The 17,646-nt window shown below is 54.9% G+C and overlaps 1 protein-coding gene across 1 annotated transcript; it reads right to left on the bottom strand.

Moving 5' to 3' along the window:
• Positions 1-1,536: 1,536 nt before the first annotated feature.
• WNT4 (Wnt family member 4) lies at positions 1,537-17,040 on the bottom strand. The gene is made up of 5 exons (XM_069780476.1): positions 16,792-17,040; positions 5,238-5,473; positions 2,923-3,054; positions 2,413-2,555; positions 1,537-2,188 (listed from the first exon to the last, which is right to left on the bottom strand). Exons 1-5 carry the CDS (start codon positions 16,866-16,868, stop codon positions 1,721-1,723), a joined length of 1,056 nt encoding a protein of 351 aa, XP_069636577.1. The 5' UTR covers positions 16,869-17,040; the 3' UTR covers positions 1,537-1,720.
• Positions 17,041-17,646: the final 606 nt, after the last annotated feature.

Genomic DNA, 17,646 nt, shown 5'->3' with positions numbered 1-17,646 from the left:
CGCGTTCCCCCAACCTTTCCCCTCTCAAGACAAAGCAAGGAAGAAAAACAAGACTGCAGGTTTGGAAGGACTCCCTCCTCCAGCCCAAAGGGTGACGATCACAGTTCCAGACTTTTCTGGACCATGCAGGGAACTCCCAGCTCGCACAGAAGGGCTCAGCAATGCCACCCCATGCCGACTCCTTGCCGCAGCATGGACAGATGTTCCTGTTGGCTCAAGGTGCCATTTTGAGGTTTTTCTCTGCTCCCCTTTTGCCTCTTGACTTGCAGACAAGTGGGTGAGTGAGAGAGGAACGGGTTTGCTTTCTACCTCCCCTCGCAGTGCCCCTCTGCTTATTAGTTCTCCAAATATTTCATCCTGCAGCAAGGACTCTGCACTAACCCAATCCTAGGCAGAGGGGAAGCCGGAGCGGGTAGGACAGCGCGTTATCCTCATGGCATCGCTCCAGGCCAGCCTGCAGGGAGCAAGACAGGGCAGCTGGGGCCCTGCTGTACTAAATCTTGGTGGTCGGGGCACACATGGCAGCATCCCTCTGGCTTAGACCTACTCTCACGCTTCCCAAGGGCAAGACAGTGATAGTGGCAGAGCATGAGCATTGCCTTTCCCCCCAGCAGTGTCTTTCCCTCACCCCCCAAAATTGCTCCACTTTATACTTTTGCTTTTCTCAGCAGCAAACAGGACGGGGGACTGTCCCCAGAGCCCTCACTGGGTGTAGAGAACAGGCATGTGGAGAAAGAAGAGGGGACCTGTTTGTGGGATACTGGTGAGCAAGGTGGGGGCAATTATGGGACAGAGGAAAAGAAATCCCCTGGGATTTCCTCCCATCAGCTCCCAGCCCCATTAAGAGTCACTGAATTACAGGTACAATGGCCTCTCTGGACCCTCTTCACAGTCTCCAGCTGAACAAGATGCTGGAGAAGTGAGGGGGGAAGAGGGGGGCTTGCAAGGGGAAGGGGAGCATGGTGGGAACATTGCGTCCTCTGACAGCTCTGGGCAGCTGCTGAGGAGCTTCTGTAAATCAGAGTGGCCACTGGAGCTGCTCCAAAATCCAGCCAATGCCTGGGAGGCCATCGAGCACCCCACAACAAGGGGATGCAGGAGTGTCCCATGGCCCCCTCATATACTGATCATCCTGGCTGGGCTCTCCCCACATGGAGCTTAACTCCTGGGGACAGTGCTGCCTTGTCGCCATCTGCCCATCCTTTGCAATGCACCTGGCTGCACATGCTGGCTGTGCTCCATCCCCTCCCGAGGCTCAGCCAAGGCAAGCAGTGCTCTGGGATGCTCAGCACATGCCTTAAATAAAAATAACTGCGATAGAAGATACCGAGTGCCTAACGCTAGCCTTGGCTTAAACACCTCCTGTTTGCAATGCTCCGGAGTCAGCGGGAGCTCATCCGATGAGAGCAGGCGTCACGCAGGTCCCCAGCCAGCCGCTGAGAGCAGACATGTCCCTGCTGGCACAGGACACCAAGGGGCTCTGGCTTCAGCAATAAATAAAGCAAGTAAACAAAACAAAATAAAATCCAACAATGGTCAATTTTTTGAAACTTTAAATATTTTTTTTTTTCTTAAAATCTGTTTTCCTCTGGGGCTTTGTCTCTGTAAAGAGCTGCGCTCTCCCTGCAGCATCTGGGTTACTTCCTCAGTCCTGGCTCTGGGGCAAGGGAGAAGCAAGGTCAGTTAGAGACGGGGACAGATGGGTGCTTCCCTCTGTGCATCACCGGCATGTATGGATTTCCACCACCCGATGGCAGGGTTTGCACTTGACGGAGCAGCACCAGTGGAATTTGCAGCTGCACCTTTCCACAACCTCCACTTCGTCCGTATGAAAGCCCCGGCCGCAGCACATCAGCTCGCAGCCATCGATGGCCTTGGAGGTCTTGTTGCACTGCCGGCCACTGGTGCCCAGCACCCCGTTCTTGAGGTCGTGGTCACAGAAGTCGGGACTGGAGTCCAGGTAGACGAGGTCCTCGTCTGTGTGCGGCTTGAACTGGGAGTTTTTGGGCACCAGCACTTTTGTGGATCCAATCTCGCTCTGCTCGACCTCTGTGGCACCGTCGAATTTCTCCTTCAGGACGTTTCCCACTTTGCGGAAGGGGGGCATGGCTTTCCAGCACGTCTTGAACTCGCACGAGCCTGACACACCATGACACTTGCACTCCACCCGCATGTTGTTCAGGATCGCCTGGAGGAACAGACACAAGAAACAAGATGGGACGGTCGGCTCAGGATGGATGCAGAAAGAAGGGTGCAACGTATGGGGTCTGGAAGGATTGTGCAAGAAGTGATGTTGATGTACGTGAGCTGATGGGATTAAATAAAGCCAAAATGGCTCAAGCAATGGCTGCAGAGCCCAGCTGGGATGCTGCAGAGCCGCTCTGGCTGCCCAGGTTTCCCCCTCACCATTACCTTCCTCCCTGCCTCGTTGTTGTGGAGGTTCATTAACGCTCTGTTGGAAGAAGCCCCTTTGCTCCTCTCGCGGACGTCAACGAAGGACTGTGAGAAGGCCACGCCGTAGGCGATGTTATCGGAGCAGCCTGACCACTGGAAGCCTAAGGCAGAGAGCACAGATGAGACATACAGCCAGCTTGCCCTGCTCGTCCTCTCCAGCCCTGCTCTTGCTAAAATACAGCTGACCTGCCCCCTCTTCTATCTTGCTGCTGACTAGGCTGGGCTGCCTAGGGGATTGGGGAAGCTGGGGACTGTGGCCCTGTGGGGGGAACATGGACAAGATGCTTTCTCTGTCCCATGGGTGATGCTCCCAGATGCCTTTTTGAGGGACTCATGTAGACTAACAGGAGGCTTTTTTTTTTTAATTTTTACCTCCTTTCTGGATGGCTCCAGAAAGTGGGCATTTCCATCCTTGGCCATTTTGCAGCCCTGCTTGTTTGTCCCATCCCTCCGCCCTTGCATGCTCACCCTGTGGGCTGCCCCCCTGCACCGTGCGGTCACATCCACACTTGTCCAGCTCGCCGCTGCTGCAGGCTCGGGTCACTGCGAAGGCCACCCCTGCTGAAGAGATGGCATAGACGAATGCTGCCTCCCGTGTCCCTGCAACAGCACAAACAATGGTGGGAAACGTGGCAGCAAGTCTGAGGCATGCAAGAGGACTTTCTGGAGGGGGTGCAGCCAGGTGGCCAAAGGCCCTTGATGTGCTGCTGCATGTGTCTCTGCTCCTCTTCCCTCCTAACGCTGGTGTTGCACATAAACCCCCTTGAAAAGCTGGTCTGAAAACTGGCTCAGCAAAACATGCTATGCAGAGCTATCAGGTCAAGCCCTTTGTTCTGTCTCTTCCTCCCAAGATGGGGTACCTCATGCAGGACACTCATCCTCCCCACTCCTAGGGATGCTGTTTGCTTAGTGCCAAACCTGGACCAGTCTCAGCAGAGACACTTCGGTGCTGGGAGATCGTCTGCAGCAGTGACAGTCCTGTCTTGCAATAGTGAAGGAGCTGGGAACTGTCCCACAAGGTTAAAAACATGAATGCAATGGGTAAATTACAACCTGGCAATAAGGAAGGTGCAAAGGCTGTATTGCCAATGTGGGGAGAGCTCTCCAGAGCTTATATGGAGAGACTGTCTTGCCTGGTGCTTGCAGGGCACCTCTGCCATGAAATCCCTCCTGCATCCAAAATAGCTGGCTGCTTTCCACATCCAGGAACATCCCCTGCAGCTGCAGATCCTTGCCATCCTCTCACACAGGGTCCTGTAGCTCCCAGCACCTCCCAAACTACCCTGCAAAACCCCACTCTGCTCCCAAAGCGCCTTGCAAAACCATGCTGGTCCCCAGTGTGCAGCCCCTTCCCAGCTCTTGCATCTACCTATGTGGTGCCACGCGGTCAGGAAGAGCTGGTTTGGGAAGTCAGGGGACATCCCTGGGCATAAACACACAGGGCAGCATGGCCAGGGATCAGCTCTTGCAACACCCAAATCCCCACCGTCCTCCGAGGCCGGTTGAGGATACAGCCCCTCCATCTCTGAGCAAGGAGGGTTGGCATTTCGGGTAGCCCCATGCTTGGTGTAGAGGGGGGGACGGCTTGTGAGCAGACATCACCCCGGCTTGCCGGTTGGACATAGAGCAGCTACTTTGGTGGTCGCAGCCCAGACTTTGGTGGCCCAGCTGTAATCTGGCCCAGGCGGCAGTGGCTGGGGAGGACCCAGCCAGCGCGGGGACTGAACCGCCTCCAAGTTAATCGAGGTTAATAGTAGGATCGTGTTGGTCGGTTTGTGCTGTGGCTGCCTAAAAAGAGACGACTTTTAGTTTCTGGTATTTCTGGTATTTCCAGTCCCTGAACCTTCACAAGAAGAGATCTTCACCCCTGCGTTGAGGGGAGGAAAGTCAAACAAGGAGCTGGGGGGGAGGCTTTGTCTATGGGTCCTGGGATGGGAAGTGAGAGGGCGCATCAGAGATGGCAGTGGCACCTGAGGGGAGGCAAGGGCCGCTTTGGTGGTCTCTAGGGGTTGCAGAGAGGCTTTCCCCTCCGTCTCCTCACCCTGATGCTCTGGTTCCTTGCTTGGTTTGATCACAGCCCTGTGCCTCTGGGATGCCTCTGTGCAGCGGGGGTCAGAGGGGCTAGGGGCTGCCCTGGCCATAAATCCCCCCGAAGGCTGGCAGCTGGGTGGTGGTGGTGGGTGATGATGCTGACCTTGGAGGGTCCAGCCACCGCGTGTTTTACTCACATCGGGCGGCAGAGGGCTGTCCTCCCAAGGTCTCGCCCACAGACGGCTCTGCTTGAGAGCAGCACACCAGTCTGGCAGCGGTCACCGCTTCGGGGCTGCCCAGAGAAGAGACCGAATAAATGGAGCCACGGCTTTGCGGAGCGAAGCTCCTGGGCTTGGCGGGGAAGAGATTAGACCGCAGGGCGACTGCAGGGCCCCCCGCTCGAACTTGGCATGTCCTTGTAAAAGATCCAGGCTCTCCGGATGCTCTGGGCTGCTGCCTCCATGCAATGGGCACCCGCTGGGTGTGAAAAAGGTTTGGGGGGGGCAGGAGCACCCAGCAGCTGAGGAACTGCAAGGGTCTGGATATGCTGCCCCCAACACAGTCAAAAGAGCCCTGTTGAAATGCCCAGGGAAGACCCGTCAGCCCCAAGATCCAACACTGGGCCATTCTCTACTCTCCCCAGCCGCTGGCTCAGGGGCAAGCAAGCAAAACCCATCCGCAGCCCACTGGGCTGCTGTTGTAGCCATTCCCCCCATGCAGCATCACCCCAGGCATGTATCCTCCCGGCTCACCTTGTGTTACGACCTTGCCAAAGACAGGCAGGGTGTCCAGTGTGGAGCAGTTCCAGCGGCGGTTGCGGAACTGGTACTGGCACTCCTCAATGGCCAGCTGGGCTCCACGCCGCACCGAGTCCATCACCTCCAGGTTCCTCTTGCACATCTGCACCTGGCGCTGGATCAAGCCCTTCAGCTTCTCGCAAGTCTCCTCCTCGGAGATGCTCCCCACTGAAGACAGCTTTGCCAGGTACCTGCCGCAACAGCCAGCACAACTGGTTAGGAGGTAAGGTTTGGGGGAGCATGAGCTCACGTTCAGCTGGGACACCCTGCACCACAGACAGTGAGGAGAGTGAGCCTCTCATCCCCCTCCATAGCTGAGGCCTGCTGCCCATCTGGGGTCACCTTAAATGTGCCACTGCAGTGGCTCCGCAGGATGTGTTTTTGGCTGGCAGAGAGCAAGCCCAAGCAAAACAACCATCCCTCTGCAGCCTGGTCCCCTGTCTCTGGGGGAGCCCAGCTGCTGGCTCCCCTTTGCCTCTGTTGCCTGCAAGGAAGATATTTTCGGTGTTGTCTGAATGTGCCTGGTCAGGTCTCCCGAGTACCGGCACATCCAAGTGCTACTAGGAAAAGCCAGAGGTCTCTGAAGTCAGCCAAAACAAGCAGGACAGGCGCTTGGCTGCCAGCTCCAGCTGCCACACTGCTCCCGCAGCATGGCTCTGTGCTCATCACCGACAAACATTGCCCTCCAAACCACTTCCCTCCTGCAGCCTGCTTTTAGCTGCCCTGGCCCCCAGCAGGCAAGGATGGCCTCTGGGAGCTGCCAGGTTTCCTGTCACTTGTGATTTGAGCAGGGCTTGAAGTGGGAGAGGACAGAGTCAGGAGCCTGCCGTGGACAAAACCACACACGCTGGGCACCTCCTCCACCAGCCCGGCTAGCCAACATGGCCATGAGGTCTTTGCTGACCTGGAAAAGACTGGCCCAGCGTGGAGGTGACGTGCTCTACTTTCCATTGCCCCATGCTCAGCAGAAGGAGTTACAGAGCTGCTCTTGAGTGTCAGAACTAGGGGGAAAGAAGAGCTGCCCCTTTTGGGGCAAAGACCCCACAAGCTCTTGACATGTCCCCACCGAGCACATGGGCCCAATGGTCCATCCTGCACATCCAGTAACCCAACCCACCGCGCCTTGCATGTGTGTGTGTTCACCCATGCCCCAGCCTCTGGATCCCTGAGGGGTTTTAAGATAGACCCGCACAGCTCGGTCAGGTTGTTGGATAATCCCAGATCCTCTATCTGTGCCTGTGCCAGCATGTGCATAGTTGAGACTCCCTCCTTCCCACAGCTGCTAGCACCCGGTTTAAGTGACACTGCCACTGGTGGAGCCCCATCCTGCTGTGGAGCAGGGACATCCCCTGCGTTGCACAGGCAAAACTCATGCGTGCACCCGCTGACCACACCGAGCTTTAACGTCCTCGGGAATCGCCAGCATCAGCTCATGTTGCTACCTCATCTGCACCAAGAGATGCGAGTACTGAGTGAAGGCTTTTTGGAAACCTCATTCCTTGATTCTGCATTTCCCAGCCTTACAGAGCTTGTGGGTTTTTTTGTTTGCTTGTTTTTTTCCTCCTCCTCCCAAGTTGCGACATCCTGCTAAGGATTTTTCCTTTGAAGCCTTGCTTGCCTCCGAGAAGTGACTGTGCAAAAGTGGCTCCTGCTCCCTGCCTGTTCCCATGTGTCCCAGGAGCCAGATCTGCTGACTTCAGCCACAAAATCAAGTTGTCACAGCCTCTTCCTCCCATTAGTCCTGCCAGTCTGCCCCAGGAGGAGAGAACAGGATTTTCTCTTCTGTGCATCAGCAGAATTATTCACCAGCTTGGTTTCATGCTTACAACTGGGAGGCCGTGGGAGACGGTGAGAAAGCCGGCTTGGCTTGCAGTGTCCGTGGGGAGTCTGCATGGCGAGCCGTCAAAAGCATTCAGCTTTCCTTGTGCATGGAGATCACTTGATGCAATGCCTCTCGGACAGCGGGAAGTGGCAGGCTGCCGTGGTTTCAGAGCCAAGTTCTTTTCTAGCCTTTATACTAGCTAAGCATCTTTGCCCAAGGCTTTCTGCTCCTCCGAGGGCACAGCCCTGTTTGCAGAGGACCGGCCGTGCAGCTCCCTGATGCACACGGCTGGCTTGGAAACCGCACCGTGGTCAAACACGGGGCTGTCACCTTTCTGCTGGCCCCCACACCATGCAATGAGTGTCCCCATCCCTGCGCTGTGGTCCCAGACACAGGGTGCAACAATTGCTGTTCCCACATCTCGCTGCACTCGGCTGATCCAGGACGAAGGCAGCAAATCACCCTCTGGAGCTTTGAGGGTGTTTGACACTGAGCAAACCCAGAGTGACTGTGACAGCCCTGTGCCCTCCCAGGTCCAGCCATCACTTCAGTCTGAGCGTAGAGAAGCTGACGCACAATGAAGCGGTGAGATTCATCCCAAGACACCGTGGGTCACTTGATCAGCTTTGAGCCTGGAAGCCAAGAAAACCATATTCTGCCTCCAGTACTAGCCCCGTGTGCTGATTTGGCTTTTCCCACTTCCTGCAACTTAAGCAGCATTTATCATAACAGGGAACCAGCTCCTGCAAAGCAGCACGGCTGGTCCTGCTGATGAGTCAGTGCTCGGTCCAACTGCAGGCACCTTGGCAGGAGAGAGCCGTGCCGCAGGTGTAACAGCCACATTAACATCAGCTCTACTCAGGATGGGGGCATCATCTCCTTTTCTAATATATTTTCCAGCTCGGCGGGATTCTCCAGGCAATGGGGAGCTATAAATTCAAAGCACACATGAAGAAAAGCGTGACCAGAGCCTTTCAAGCCTTTCCAAGTAGATGTGCCTGATAAGATGCCTCCCCAACAAGCGTTTAATGCTGTTTGGGATGATAAAACGAAGGCCAAGGATGCTTCAAAGATAGGTAAAGCTCTCCAAGAACAGGTCTGGTAATTTGTTTTGCAAGGCAGGCAAATAAGATGAAGCTATCCAGAACGGTGCTCTGGCCTCTCTCCCCCATGACAGGTCCTCTGTATGCCATCATCCCTCCTCAGCCCATGTGTGTCCTCCCCTCCTTGGGGATGGAGGCAACTGTGCCTAAAATGCCATGGCCCCTCAGACTCCCAGCTTGCTACCAGTCTCCTACATCCCATGAGTACCATCACTGCTTTCCAAAAAAGGTGGGTTTTGGGTGGGGTAGAGGCTCCCATCCTGGTCCCTGGTCCAGGATGGATCCAGAGTTTGAGTCAAGGATGTAAGGAAGGACCTTTGCTGAAGGACCTCAGCTTTGAGGCTTTCACATGGCATCTCTCCACACTACATGCAGGGGCACCGGGCAGGAACATCTCACCCCTTTCCCCTCTCTGGGGCAGCTGAAGGGCGAGATAAGAGCTGGGAAACGTGCTCTGCCCTCAGCAGCACTCAAAGCTGCTTTCATGTCGCAACTCACAGAGTGTTTCTCAGGGCTGTGGAGCCCAAGCAAGGCACCAAACCCATCTGCAGCATCCCACGGTCACCATGAAAACCTAGCTTTAGCACTGCACCTGGTCCTTAACGAGGACCTTGCTCCAAACTTCGTTTTCCTGGACTGAGGTGGTAGAAACCACAGACAAAGCCTTTGTCTACTTGCACACACAGCAAGACAGGCACAACAGGAGGAAACCAACAGTTCCTGCCCTCTGCAAGGTCTTGGTGCGGATCTCCATCCTGGTACCACATCTTGATTGCTGTGCAGAGCTGCACAGAGCTCTAGATTATGACTTAAGTCTCACATACAGCCTCAAAACAGCCCTGCTTGTGGAAAAAACCCAAATAATGGTATATTTTCTTCCCTTTCCAAGATTGGGCAAAGAATGTTTCAAGGGGTGAGCTGCTGCCCAAGCCATTTGCTCAAGTTTTGTCTTCTTGTTTCATCATGGCGTTTATGTTTCTTTTCTCCTGCCTTTAAATCCAAACAAGTCACTCACAGAACAAGCTCCCTTTTAATAAAAGTCATTGATTTAACACAAAACTGACAGAAAGCCCTTCGTTTTTTTCCATCCACAGTATATAGATCAAGATTGAAGCCCCATAATTTAAGCAGCTGCAGTTGATCCACCCTGCAAGATGGCAAATAAGGAAACCTCAAATCCAGGGAGCTTTGAAAAGGCGGGGGCGGGGAAGCCCTACTTAAATAAAAATTACGATAATAATTTCAGGAGGAAGAATAATTGGTGGAATGACGAGAACACATAGGAAGAGCCACAGCAGTTGGCAGATAAAGCCAGAAGGAGAGGGGAGGAGATTCCCTGCCGTGGGAAGGTATGGAAATTTGAGTCATTGACAAATTCTCAATAGAGGCGGTTCAGGGAAGATGGTAGCAGATGTCTTGGAGAAAGCAGAAATCTCTGGTGTTTCTTTTATTTAAACAAATGAGTTTCAAGTGTGAGAACTCTTTGTACTGTCTCATTTTGGGAATATTTTCTTTAATACGATAACAGTGAGACCCAGGCCAGTGGCATCACTGATATATCACTTAAAGATGCTGAGAAGTCAGATGAGCTCAGAAGCTTCACCCTGTTCAGCAAACACTCAACCTGCCTGGCCAAGGCCACAAAAGACTTGTTTGTCTTAAATGGCAAAGATGCTTCAGCTCTGCTCCTCTCTGAGAGGCAGCCTCTGCAAACATCCTCCCTGCTCATGGAGGAACAAAGCCTGAATCAGCGGCCCATCTCTGTGCCTCTTGTGGCTGGACATATGGTCAGCCAGTGACTCAGGGTTGTACTTAGGATTGACACTGCCTAGTGCAGACAGGTTTCTTCTGAGGAAGAAGAAAAGGCTTGTTTAGGATTTAAAAAAAAAAAGGTACATGAAGATAGACAGATAGATGCATACAGATAGAGGTACTGACCAGGAACCACAAGGAGCCACCCTGCAGCTATGGAGAAAGGGATCATCTTTTCCTTGTTACTTTCCTCTTCCAAGCAGAAACAAGGCATGGAGAGATGTCCTAGGGTTGGCAGGTCTAAGTGGGGCAGAGAGCCCCTGCGCTTTTGCGTGGTGTCCGGCACTGGGCTTAGTACCACTCTCCCTGTGCCAACACAGCCAGGCTCATAGGTACCACCCACATCCTTGGCATGGTTCGGTAGGTCTGCGGACTTGGGCATGTTCCTGTCAGGATCTGCCAGAGACCTGCAACTTGCAACATTGCCCTTATCCAGTTGATGGCTCTGCAGCAGGACATGTCCCTCCCAGAGACTAGGTATCCCCCTCCTGGGATTAGATAGCCTGCCTTTCCATCCCTTCTAAGTGTAAACCATGATTTACAAAGTCATCATCTGAGAGTCTGTCTGGTTTCTTCCCTGGAAGAAAAGCAGCTCTCTGGCTCAGTCCTTCCCGTCACAGTTACTGCACATTTCATCTCTTGGCTGAAACCGTGCTTTTCATACCCTAATCCCCACCTCCCATTAACAGCTGCCAAAACAGTCTCCCAGGAGGAGGCATTGCCATGCTCACCATTACCTGCCTACAGACCTGAGTGTGCAGCTCCACCGCCTGAGCTCTAAGGTGAGCCTACAGCTCAAATCCTGTCCCCCCTACATCTTGGGCCATGCACCTAACACCATGTGCACCTAGCAAACACCCATCTACCCATGCACCAACCGTTGGTGGTGGCCTGCCTCGCCCATCACAAGTCTCTGGGGACAGCGAGATGGCCTGGCTGCTGGTCCCAAGCCAGTGCTGCTTCTTGGCTTTCTGAGCATCCAGGGTCAACATCTCCACTTTGTGATGGGGAAGATCAGGATGGAAGCTGGGAAGACCAGGATGGAAGCTGGGAAGACCAGGATGGAAGCTGGGAAGACCCTGAGAGCAGCATCCATTTTGGAAATCTGCTTTGGATGTGTAGGAAATATCCTTTACTGCATCTTCCTTTGTAAGTCAACAGAAGCTACTCTTGGACTCGAATACAAACAGCAATGCCTTGTTGCAAGAGGAGGCAAGTGCAGGCCACCAGGCTGAGCTCTGTGGGAATTCCCCTTGCGCAGCGCTTCAGGCTAGACCTGGTTGGAGAAAATCTGATAAGTTTTTAGTTTCAATCAGAATTTGCAAAGATGTGGCGAGAGAAGCCTTCTGCAGGATTAGTTTGATCTCGCCCAACTTGCAATAGACCCTAGGCTGCTCTCCATCGGCCAAGATACTCAGTTAATTTTTTTCCCCAAGTAATTTCGTGAAAGCACAATACTGGCTCCAGTTCTGCTGAGCCAGCCAGATCCTGCACGCCGCCTTCCCAGCTGCAAACTGCACCAGCCCATGGCAGCAGCTCCTGGAGAGCCTGGAGGATGCTGTTGGGGGTCACCCACAGGCATGGGGGGCAGACACCCTGGGGCTGGAGGAAACAAAGGTTACCTGCACTTTGTATCCAGAGCAGAGTCTGCCATTTGAGCAGCATTGGATGATTGAGATTTTTTTGGATTCGCAAGGCTTTCAAGCTTTAAGAAAAAAATCACCAAGTACTGTAAAAGCCAAGTGTCATTGCACTTTTAAGGAAATACGGAAGAACCTCCTCGAAACCATTAACCTCCAGGATTGCTCAGCAATTTCATCATTTTAAGAAAGTCCAGATAAATGGCTGTAATGCATTTCTCTCCATCAGCACGGATGAATTAATTGAGAGGACAGTAGCTCTCAGCAGTGTAACAAATATTTTTTTTGCTTCAATGCAAAAGTCCAGTTCTGACTCACGGAGTTATAGCAAACCACTGCAAAAAAGAAATCTGCTTCTTGCTGTTGCTCATAGTTGGAGCTGCTCCAGTTCTGCACAATCTGGGGTGCAGAGTGGTTTTATCTCTCTCATGTCCATCCTCCCTAGAATAAGGCTCTGCTGCTAAAGATTGGGATGTAGTTTTATTTGAGGCTTCCTTAGGACAGAAATGCCTATCACTGCTGAGGAGCCAGAGCGCACAGGTCCCTCCTACACCCTGGCAAATGCAGCCCTGAAGTCTTCCTGCCAGACAGGACCAGCACTCAGAGACAAGCCAAACTGGTTGGAAGTCCAGCACCAAGATTGGCAGAGGCAAGATGCAACCCTAAAAGCCAGTCTGTTTTCATCGCTGAGCTAAAATTAGCTGCTTTTGTCAAAAGTGGCAAGGCTTGTAAATAAATAAATAAAAACTAATAAATATTTCCAATGGAGGCTGCCGGTTTCACTCTCCCTCCCCTCAGCCTCGGGGAATGGGTGTCACTGGTTGCATACACCAACCTCGCGGACCCAGCAGGATCCTCAGAGCAATGCAAAGGAGCCCTGGGCACCCCAGAAGTGGAGAGCCACTCATCCGACCCACAGCAGCCCTCAAAGCAAGGAAATTCTCCATCAAACCCCATCGGTGCAATCCACCATCCCGGCTGCCAGACCAGATGTGACTTGGGGAACTTTCCTGACACTATCCTCGCATCAAAAAACAAGAGCACAGGGAGGGGAGCGGGGCTCGGCAGGAGCAGCTCTGCCCTGGAGCTAGCTGCACCTGCCGAATCAGCGCCGTGGTGGCATGGCATCCGCTGGGAAAATGTTGGACCGGTTCCTCGCCAGGTGGAAAATGGGAGGGTCGCAATGACAATGCAAAGAATCTCGTACAAAATTAAACCAAGCCAGGCTCAAGGTGAAGCGAGATCTCTCCGCTACCAAAGCTGGGGAGACTCACCTTAAAAAAAATCAAGTCTGGTTTAAAAACAGAGGGATTCAAGTGTAGGACTCCAGCATGCTTCTTCCCAAATCCTCTACGTTGCACAATGATCCAAACCGGCACAAAACGAGCGTTCAGGCTGCTCTTGCAACATCCTCGAAGCTGTCAGGGATGAGCACGGAGAATCAGGCCCAGCGTTTGCAAAGCACCTTGTGATGTTCAGATGAAAGGGGGCCAGAGAAATCCAAACTCCTTTTATCCCTCCCTCTCCAGCCCTCAAAAGTAGTTACTATTAGAGAGCAGCTGCTTAGCCAGGCTTGTTCGGATACTTGCAAGGTTCAAGCTTTCCCAGAGTGCTCAAATTCAGTTTTTTTTTTAAAAGGGTTTAAAAGCCCATCTGTGCTCCTGGCCCTTTAAGTCAAGTCTCAAGCCCAGACGGAAGTTTTAAACCCCTGTAAATAGGGGGTAGACGGAGCTGCTGGTGGCACACCCTGCTCTGCAGCGGCATAACCGCATATCAACTACCCAGCATACATATGGAGAGCCTCTTCCAAAGCCAGTTTTAGCTGCAAGAAAATGGAGAGAGGCTGTAATGATTTCCAGATACCTTGATAACCAGGGGTCTCGCCCATAAAGGACCCCTGCCCTGTTGTATCTGATGCTTTCCGGTCATGGGATTTGACTCTCATCATTCAAACCGCACGAACAGCTACAGATCACAGGAGCCCCAGTGCCATGTGCAGTTAGTGGATGCTTACACCCACACCCCACTTTGCACATTTTCTAGTTCACCTCTTCAGGTGGACTTCCCTCCCTCCAAAATAGATAAATAAATGAATAAATAAATAAATAACTACATGACTGCTTGCCCTTTACCTCCCACTGAAACCAGAGCCTGGTGCTCCCATGCCGGCTTTAGAGAGGTGCTCGTTTGGCTGAAATCCTCTACAACCTTGCTCCCCAGCATCAGGATGGTTTTCGATGACTGAGAGAACATGCTTCCAAATTCAACCACACTACTGCATGTGCAGGTTCAAGAGCTGAATCGAGTCTCTGAAATGTGAGTTGCTTTGGAAAGTAACTTAGCTATTTCCCCCGTATAAAGGATGTCCCTGGACTCCTCCAGAGATAGAGCAGAAGCTGGAGGGACCTTCCCATGCACAACCAGCTAGATCTAAAAGGCACTAACTACAGCCCTTTATGTAATTTTACGCGCCTGAAGAGGCAGGAGGAAAAGCTTTAAAACTCTCTGAGCCTCCAAAGGCAGGAGGAAGAGCAAGCGCGAGGCTCTCATGAGAAGGGGAACAGAGCATCTCTTCAGATTTGGAGAACAGAGGTTTTCTGGATAGACAGCAAGCCAAGCAGCAACTCCCCAAACTCAAGACACTGAGAAAACACACCTAAGGTTTGCTTCCTAACCAGAGAAAAAGTAGCTTGGTCTGTTTAATGAAAAGATTTGGCAAAGTCCCTTCCAGCTCAACAGTTGCTGTAGCAGAGCAATCCCTCTGAGAGATACCTACAGCGTCTCCCTTCTATATGGGATGGGGCGGTTCAGAGGACACCATTTGCATGGCCAGAACAAGCCCTTCCCCACAAAGCCAGGCTTACAGAAAAACCTTCAGCTCAAGTGTTGCAAGCAGCGTCTCTCTGAAGCGCTGGGGGAATGCAAGTCCAGACAGGTCGAAAGAAGCTTTGGGGGGGGGAAGAAAAAAAAAAGTCACAACTGAGCTTAATCACTAATCCAGCAGGTTTCTGGAAACGCAAACTTCACCGTGCGCTGCCACCCAGCGCACACACCTATGTGCAGAAATATGCGCCCAGCGAGGCTGGATCCGGCCCCGGTGTGCTGGGCACGGGCTGGCAGCGCCCGGGCAGCTCCGTGATAAAGCAGAGCATGCTGGAGCCCACACGCGTGAGGCTTCACGAAGATGTACGAGGCACACTCATTCCTCGAATATCTGATAACTCCTGGGATCCTTCTAACTCTCTTTATTGCCTCCAGCGGCCTTTGTTTCTGATGTGAGAAGATAAACAATGGGAATTGTCTTAATCCTAAAGGCAAAGAATAAAAAGCACGAGCCGTGGACGATCCTTTTATCATGATACATTTGCAACATCAAAAAAAGTGGACCCCCTTCCTTTCAAACGCGCTGAAATGCATCTGCTTTTCCTCCCCTGTTGGCAGGAATGAGCCCTCCGCTCTCCCGCCGCCGAGCCCCCCGCGCCCACCCTTTGCCTCGCCAGCACGGACGGCTGCACACAGCCCTCCCCGTCTATTGCGGCGAACCACCCCTCCGCCTCGGCTTCCCAAATACCATCCCGGCTGCTTGCGGTGCCGGGGACCCGGGGGGTCCCACCTCCGTGCATCCAAGCCGAGAGGCTCGTCAGCCTCGCTCGTGAAATCCCCCTTCGCCAAGCACTTCCCCGTGCCCGTCCTGCGGCAGCCGAGGCTGCTTCTCTCCGGGGACCTGCCACCATCCCGCAGGGCTTCTTCAGCAGGACTTTCTCCCTGCAGGAAAAACACTCCCACAGTTCCCAATATACCTTCACCAGAAGCGTGACAGCTTAACAGACCACCTCGATAGCTGCTATGATCCACCCACCACTTGCCGGAGACGCGTGGCGCGCAAATCACTCCATCTGGCAAAGGAGGAGGGGAGGAGGACTAAGTGCTAACGCATCTCAGGCGGCTACCGATGGGCGAGCACCTTTTCCCACGGGCAGGACACTCGGAGAATGCTGCTGACCTGGCACTTTCCCCGGGGTGTAGGGAGCATCCTCCAAAACCCACCCACGTCCCACAGCCTCCGGCGAGCCAAACCTAAAGGCAGGAGAGATGGGAGCTGGATGCGGAGAGGACTCCTCGTGCTTGTGGGACCGTGCCCACCTAAGCGCAGGTGTGGGGAGAGGCACATGGGATCTTTCGTGCCAACAACCCCAGGGGCTCCCCAACCGGCTGTGGTGTACCTGCCCTTGCTGATGGAGACCTGGGGAGGTGAGATGGAAGTGGCCCCTGTTCCCAGCCCAAGAGCGGGTCTGCTGGCTGCATGCACCGGGAACTAATTAGTTCATGGCAGCCGGCAACGCCGGGAGCAGGGGAAGCGCCATCTCCCACCAGAGCAGATTAATTAGGAGGAACCGGTGCCTTCGTTCAAAGTTAGGCGGGAAGGTGCTGTCATGCTCCATCCCCTCTGCCCCGGGGGGGGGGTCTCCCCAGAAGACAGTCCCACTGCCTTGGCAAACACGCAGGAATTTTCCAGAACGATTTCCGCCCCTGTTTACCTTACACATTATTTCAGTGTTTGTTCAGCGGGTTCCCAATGTCACCGGGCTCCTCTGTGGCGTGTGACAGCCCCCCGCCACCCGTCCTCTTGCCAGAACCGGGGGGCCGAGGCGTGGGCAGCCCTGCCCGCCGCAGATCCCCGGGGCCGGCGCGCTCGGCTGCCCCAGCCCTGCCAAATCCTTCCCCGGCCCGCTGACCCTCGCGCGGCACCTCGCCAACCCCCAGGCCCTGCTGCGACCCAGTGCCCCGACCTCCATCATCCCCCCAGCGTGGTCCGGGTTCATGACTTAAGGACAAAAAGGGGACGGGGGCTCGATAACCGGCTCCCGTCCAACCGGCCTCGTTAATACACCGGACCTGAGCGGCTGGGGAGGGTCGGCATCCCCTGCAGCCCACCTGCCCGGGGATGCGGGCTACGACCCCTGCCACCACCGAGCGGCATCGTTGCTGGGGGGGGGAAGCTGGGGGTCGCACCCCGATGCTGCCCGACCCCGGCGGCACCTGCTCCGCCGCCCCCCCGGGGCGGGGGGGGGCTATCAACAAGTGTCAGCGCTAGCCCCCTCCTCCCCTTCCCTCGCCCCGCGGCTACTCACAGCCAGTTGCTGGCGTTGGCCGAGAAGGTGGCGAGGATGATGAGCAGCAAGGAGCGCAGGAAATACTCCGGGCTCATCCTGGAGGGCAGGCAGGGATAGAGCGAGAGGAGCCGCGGCCGCCCCCCCCCACCCCGAGCCCCCGCCCGGGGCAGCCGCCGCCGCAGGTGGGCGCCGGGCAGGAGCGGCGGCGGCGGCGGCGGCTGCGGGCGCTGCCCGGTGGATGCGCCCGCGGCGGCCGCCGAGCCCGACTGTCAGCTCGGCCGGCCCATCCCGGGATGGAGCGGCGGGCCGGGGGCGGGCCGGGGGCGGGGGCAGCCCCGGGGGCCGCCCCAGCTCCGCCGCTACCTGGGCGGGACCCGTCGGCGGGGACACCCCCGGAGGCGGGACGGCGGCGGGGGGGGGGGCAGCGGCGGGGCGGGGGGGGGGGGGAGCTCTGCCGGTGCCCCCTGCCCCGCTGCAGACACCCCCCCGTCCCTCCGCAACCCCCCCCCCCCCCCGGGTGGGTTTGGTGGGCGCGGTGGGATCGGGGCACCGGGGGCTTTGCTTCTCCCTGGAGGTGCAGGGAGGGATGGGGGCATCTCGAAGGTTTTGGTGTTTTTTTTTTTTTTTCCTCTCGCATTTGATGCTTTTAGGGTAATTTCCGCGTGGCTGTGAAAAAACAGAGCCCTCGGGATGGGGGGGCCTGGCGCTGCCTCGGGTTTCCATACTGCTGGGAGCAGCCTGGGCATCGCCGAGACTGCCTTCCCCATTAACCACCACTCGGATTTCCCAGATCCCGGTATCTGAGGATTCACCGTAAATGCCAAAGCTTGGCATTTGAAAATCCACAGGCAGGGAGAGGGGTCTGGGAGGTTT

The sequence above is a fragment of the Haliaeetus albicilla genome, chromosome 4 (genome assembly GCF_947461875.1).
Source record: "Haliaeetus albicilla chromosome 4, bHalAlb1.1, whole genome shotgun sequence".
NCBI classification, from domain to species: Eukaryota; Metazoa; Chordata; class Aves; order Accipitriformes; family Accipitridae; genus Haliaeetus; species Haliaeetus albicilla.
The sequence above is the reverse complement of the archived record's forward strand: the minus strand, read 5'-3'. Positions and strand labels throughout refer to the sequence as shown.

Excerpts from the sequence above, each read along its gene's own strand:
- WNT4 (XM_069780476.1), bottom strand. The coding sequence starts at position 16,868 with ATGAGCCCGGAGTATTTCCTGCGCTCCTTGCTGCTCATCATCCTCGCC. Across the intron at positions 3,055-5,237 it reads TGGCAAGGTCGTAACACAAG|GGACACGGGAGGCAGCATTC; the intron begins GTGAGCCGGGAG and ends GTGCTGTTGCAG. Across the intron at positions 2,556-2,922 it reads GCAGGGGGGCAGCCCACAGG|GCTTCCAGTGGTCAGGCTGC; the intron begins GTGAGCATGCAA and ends TCTCTGCCTTAG.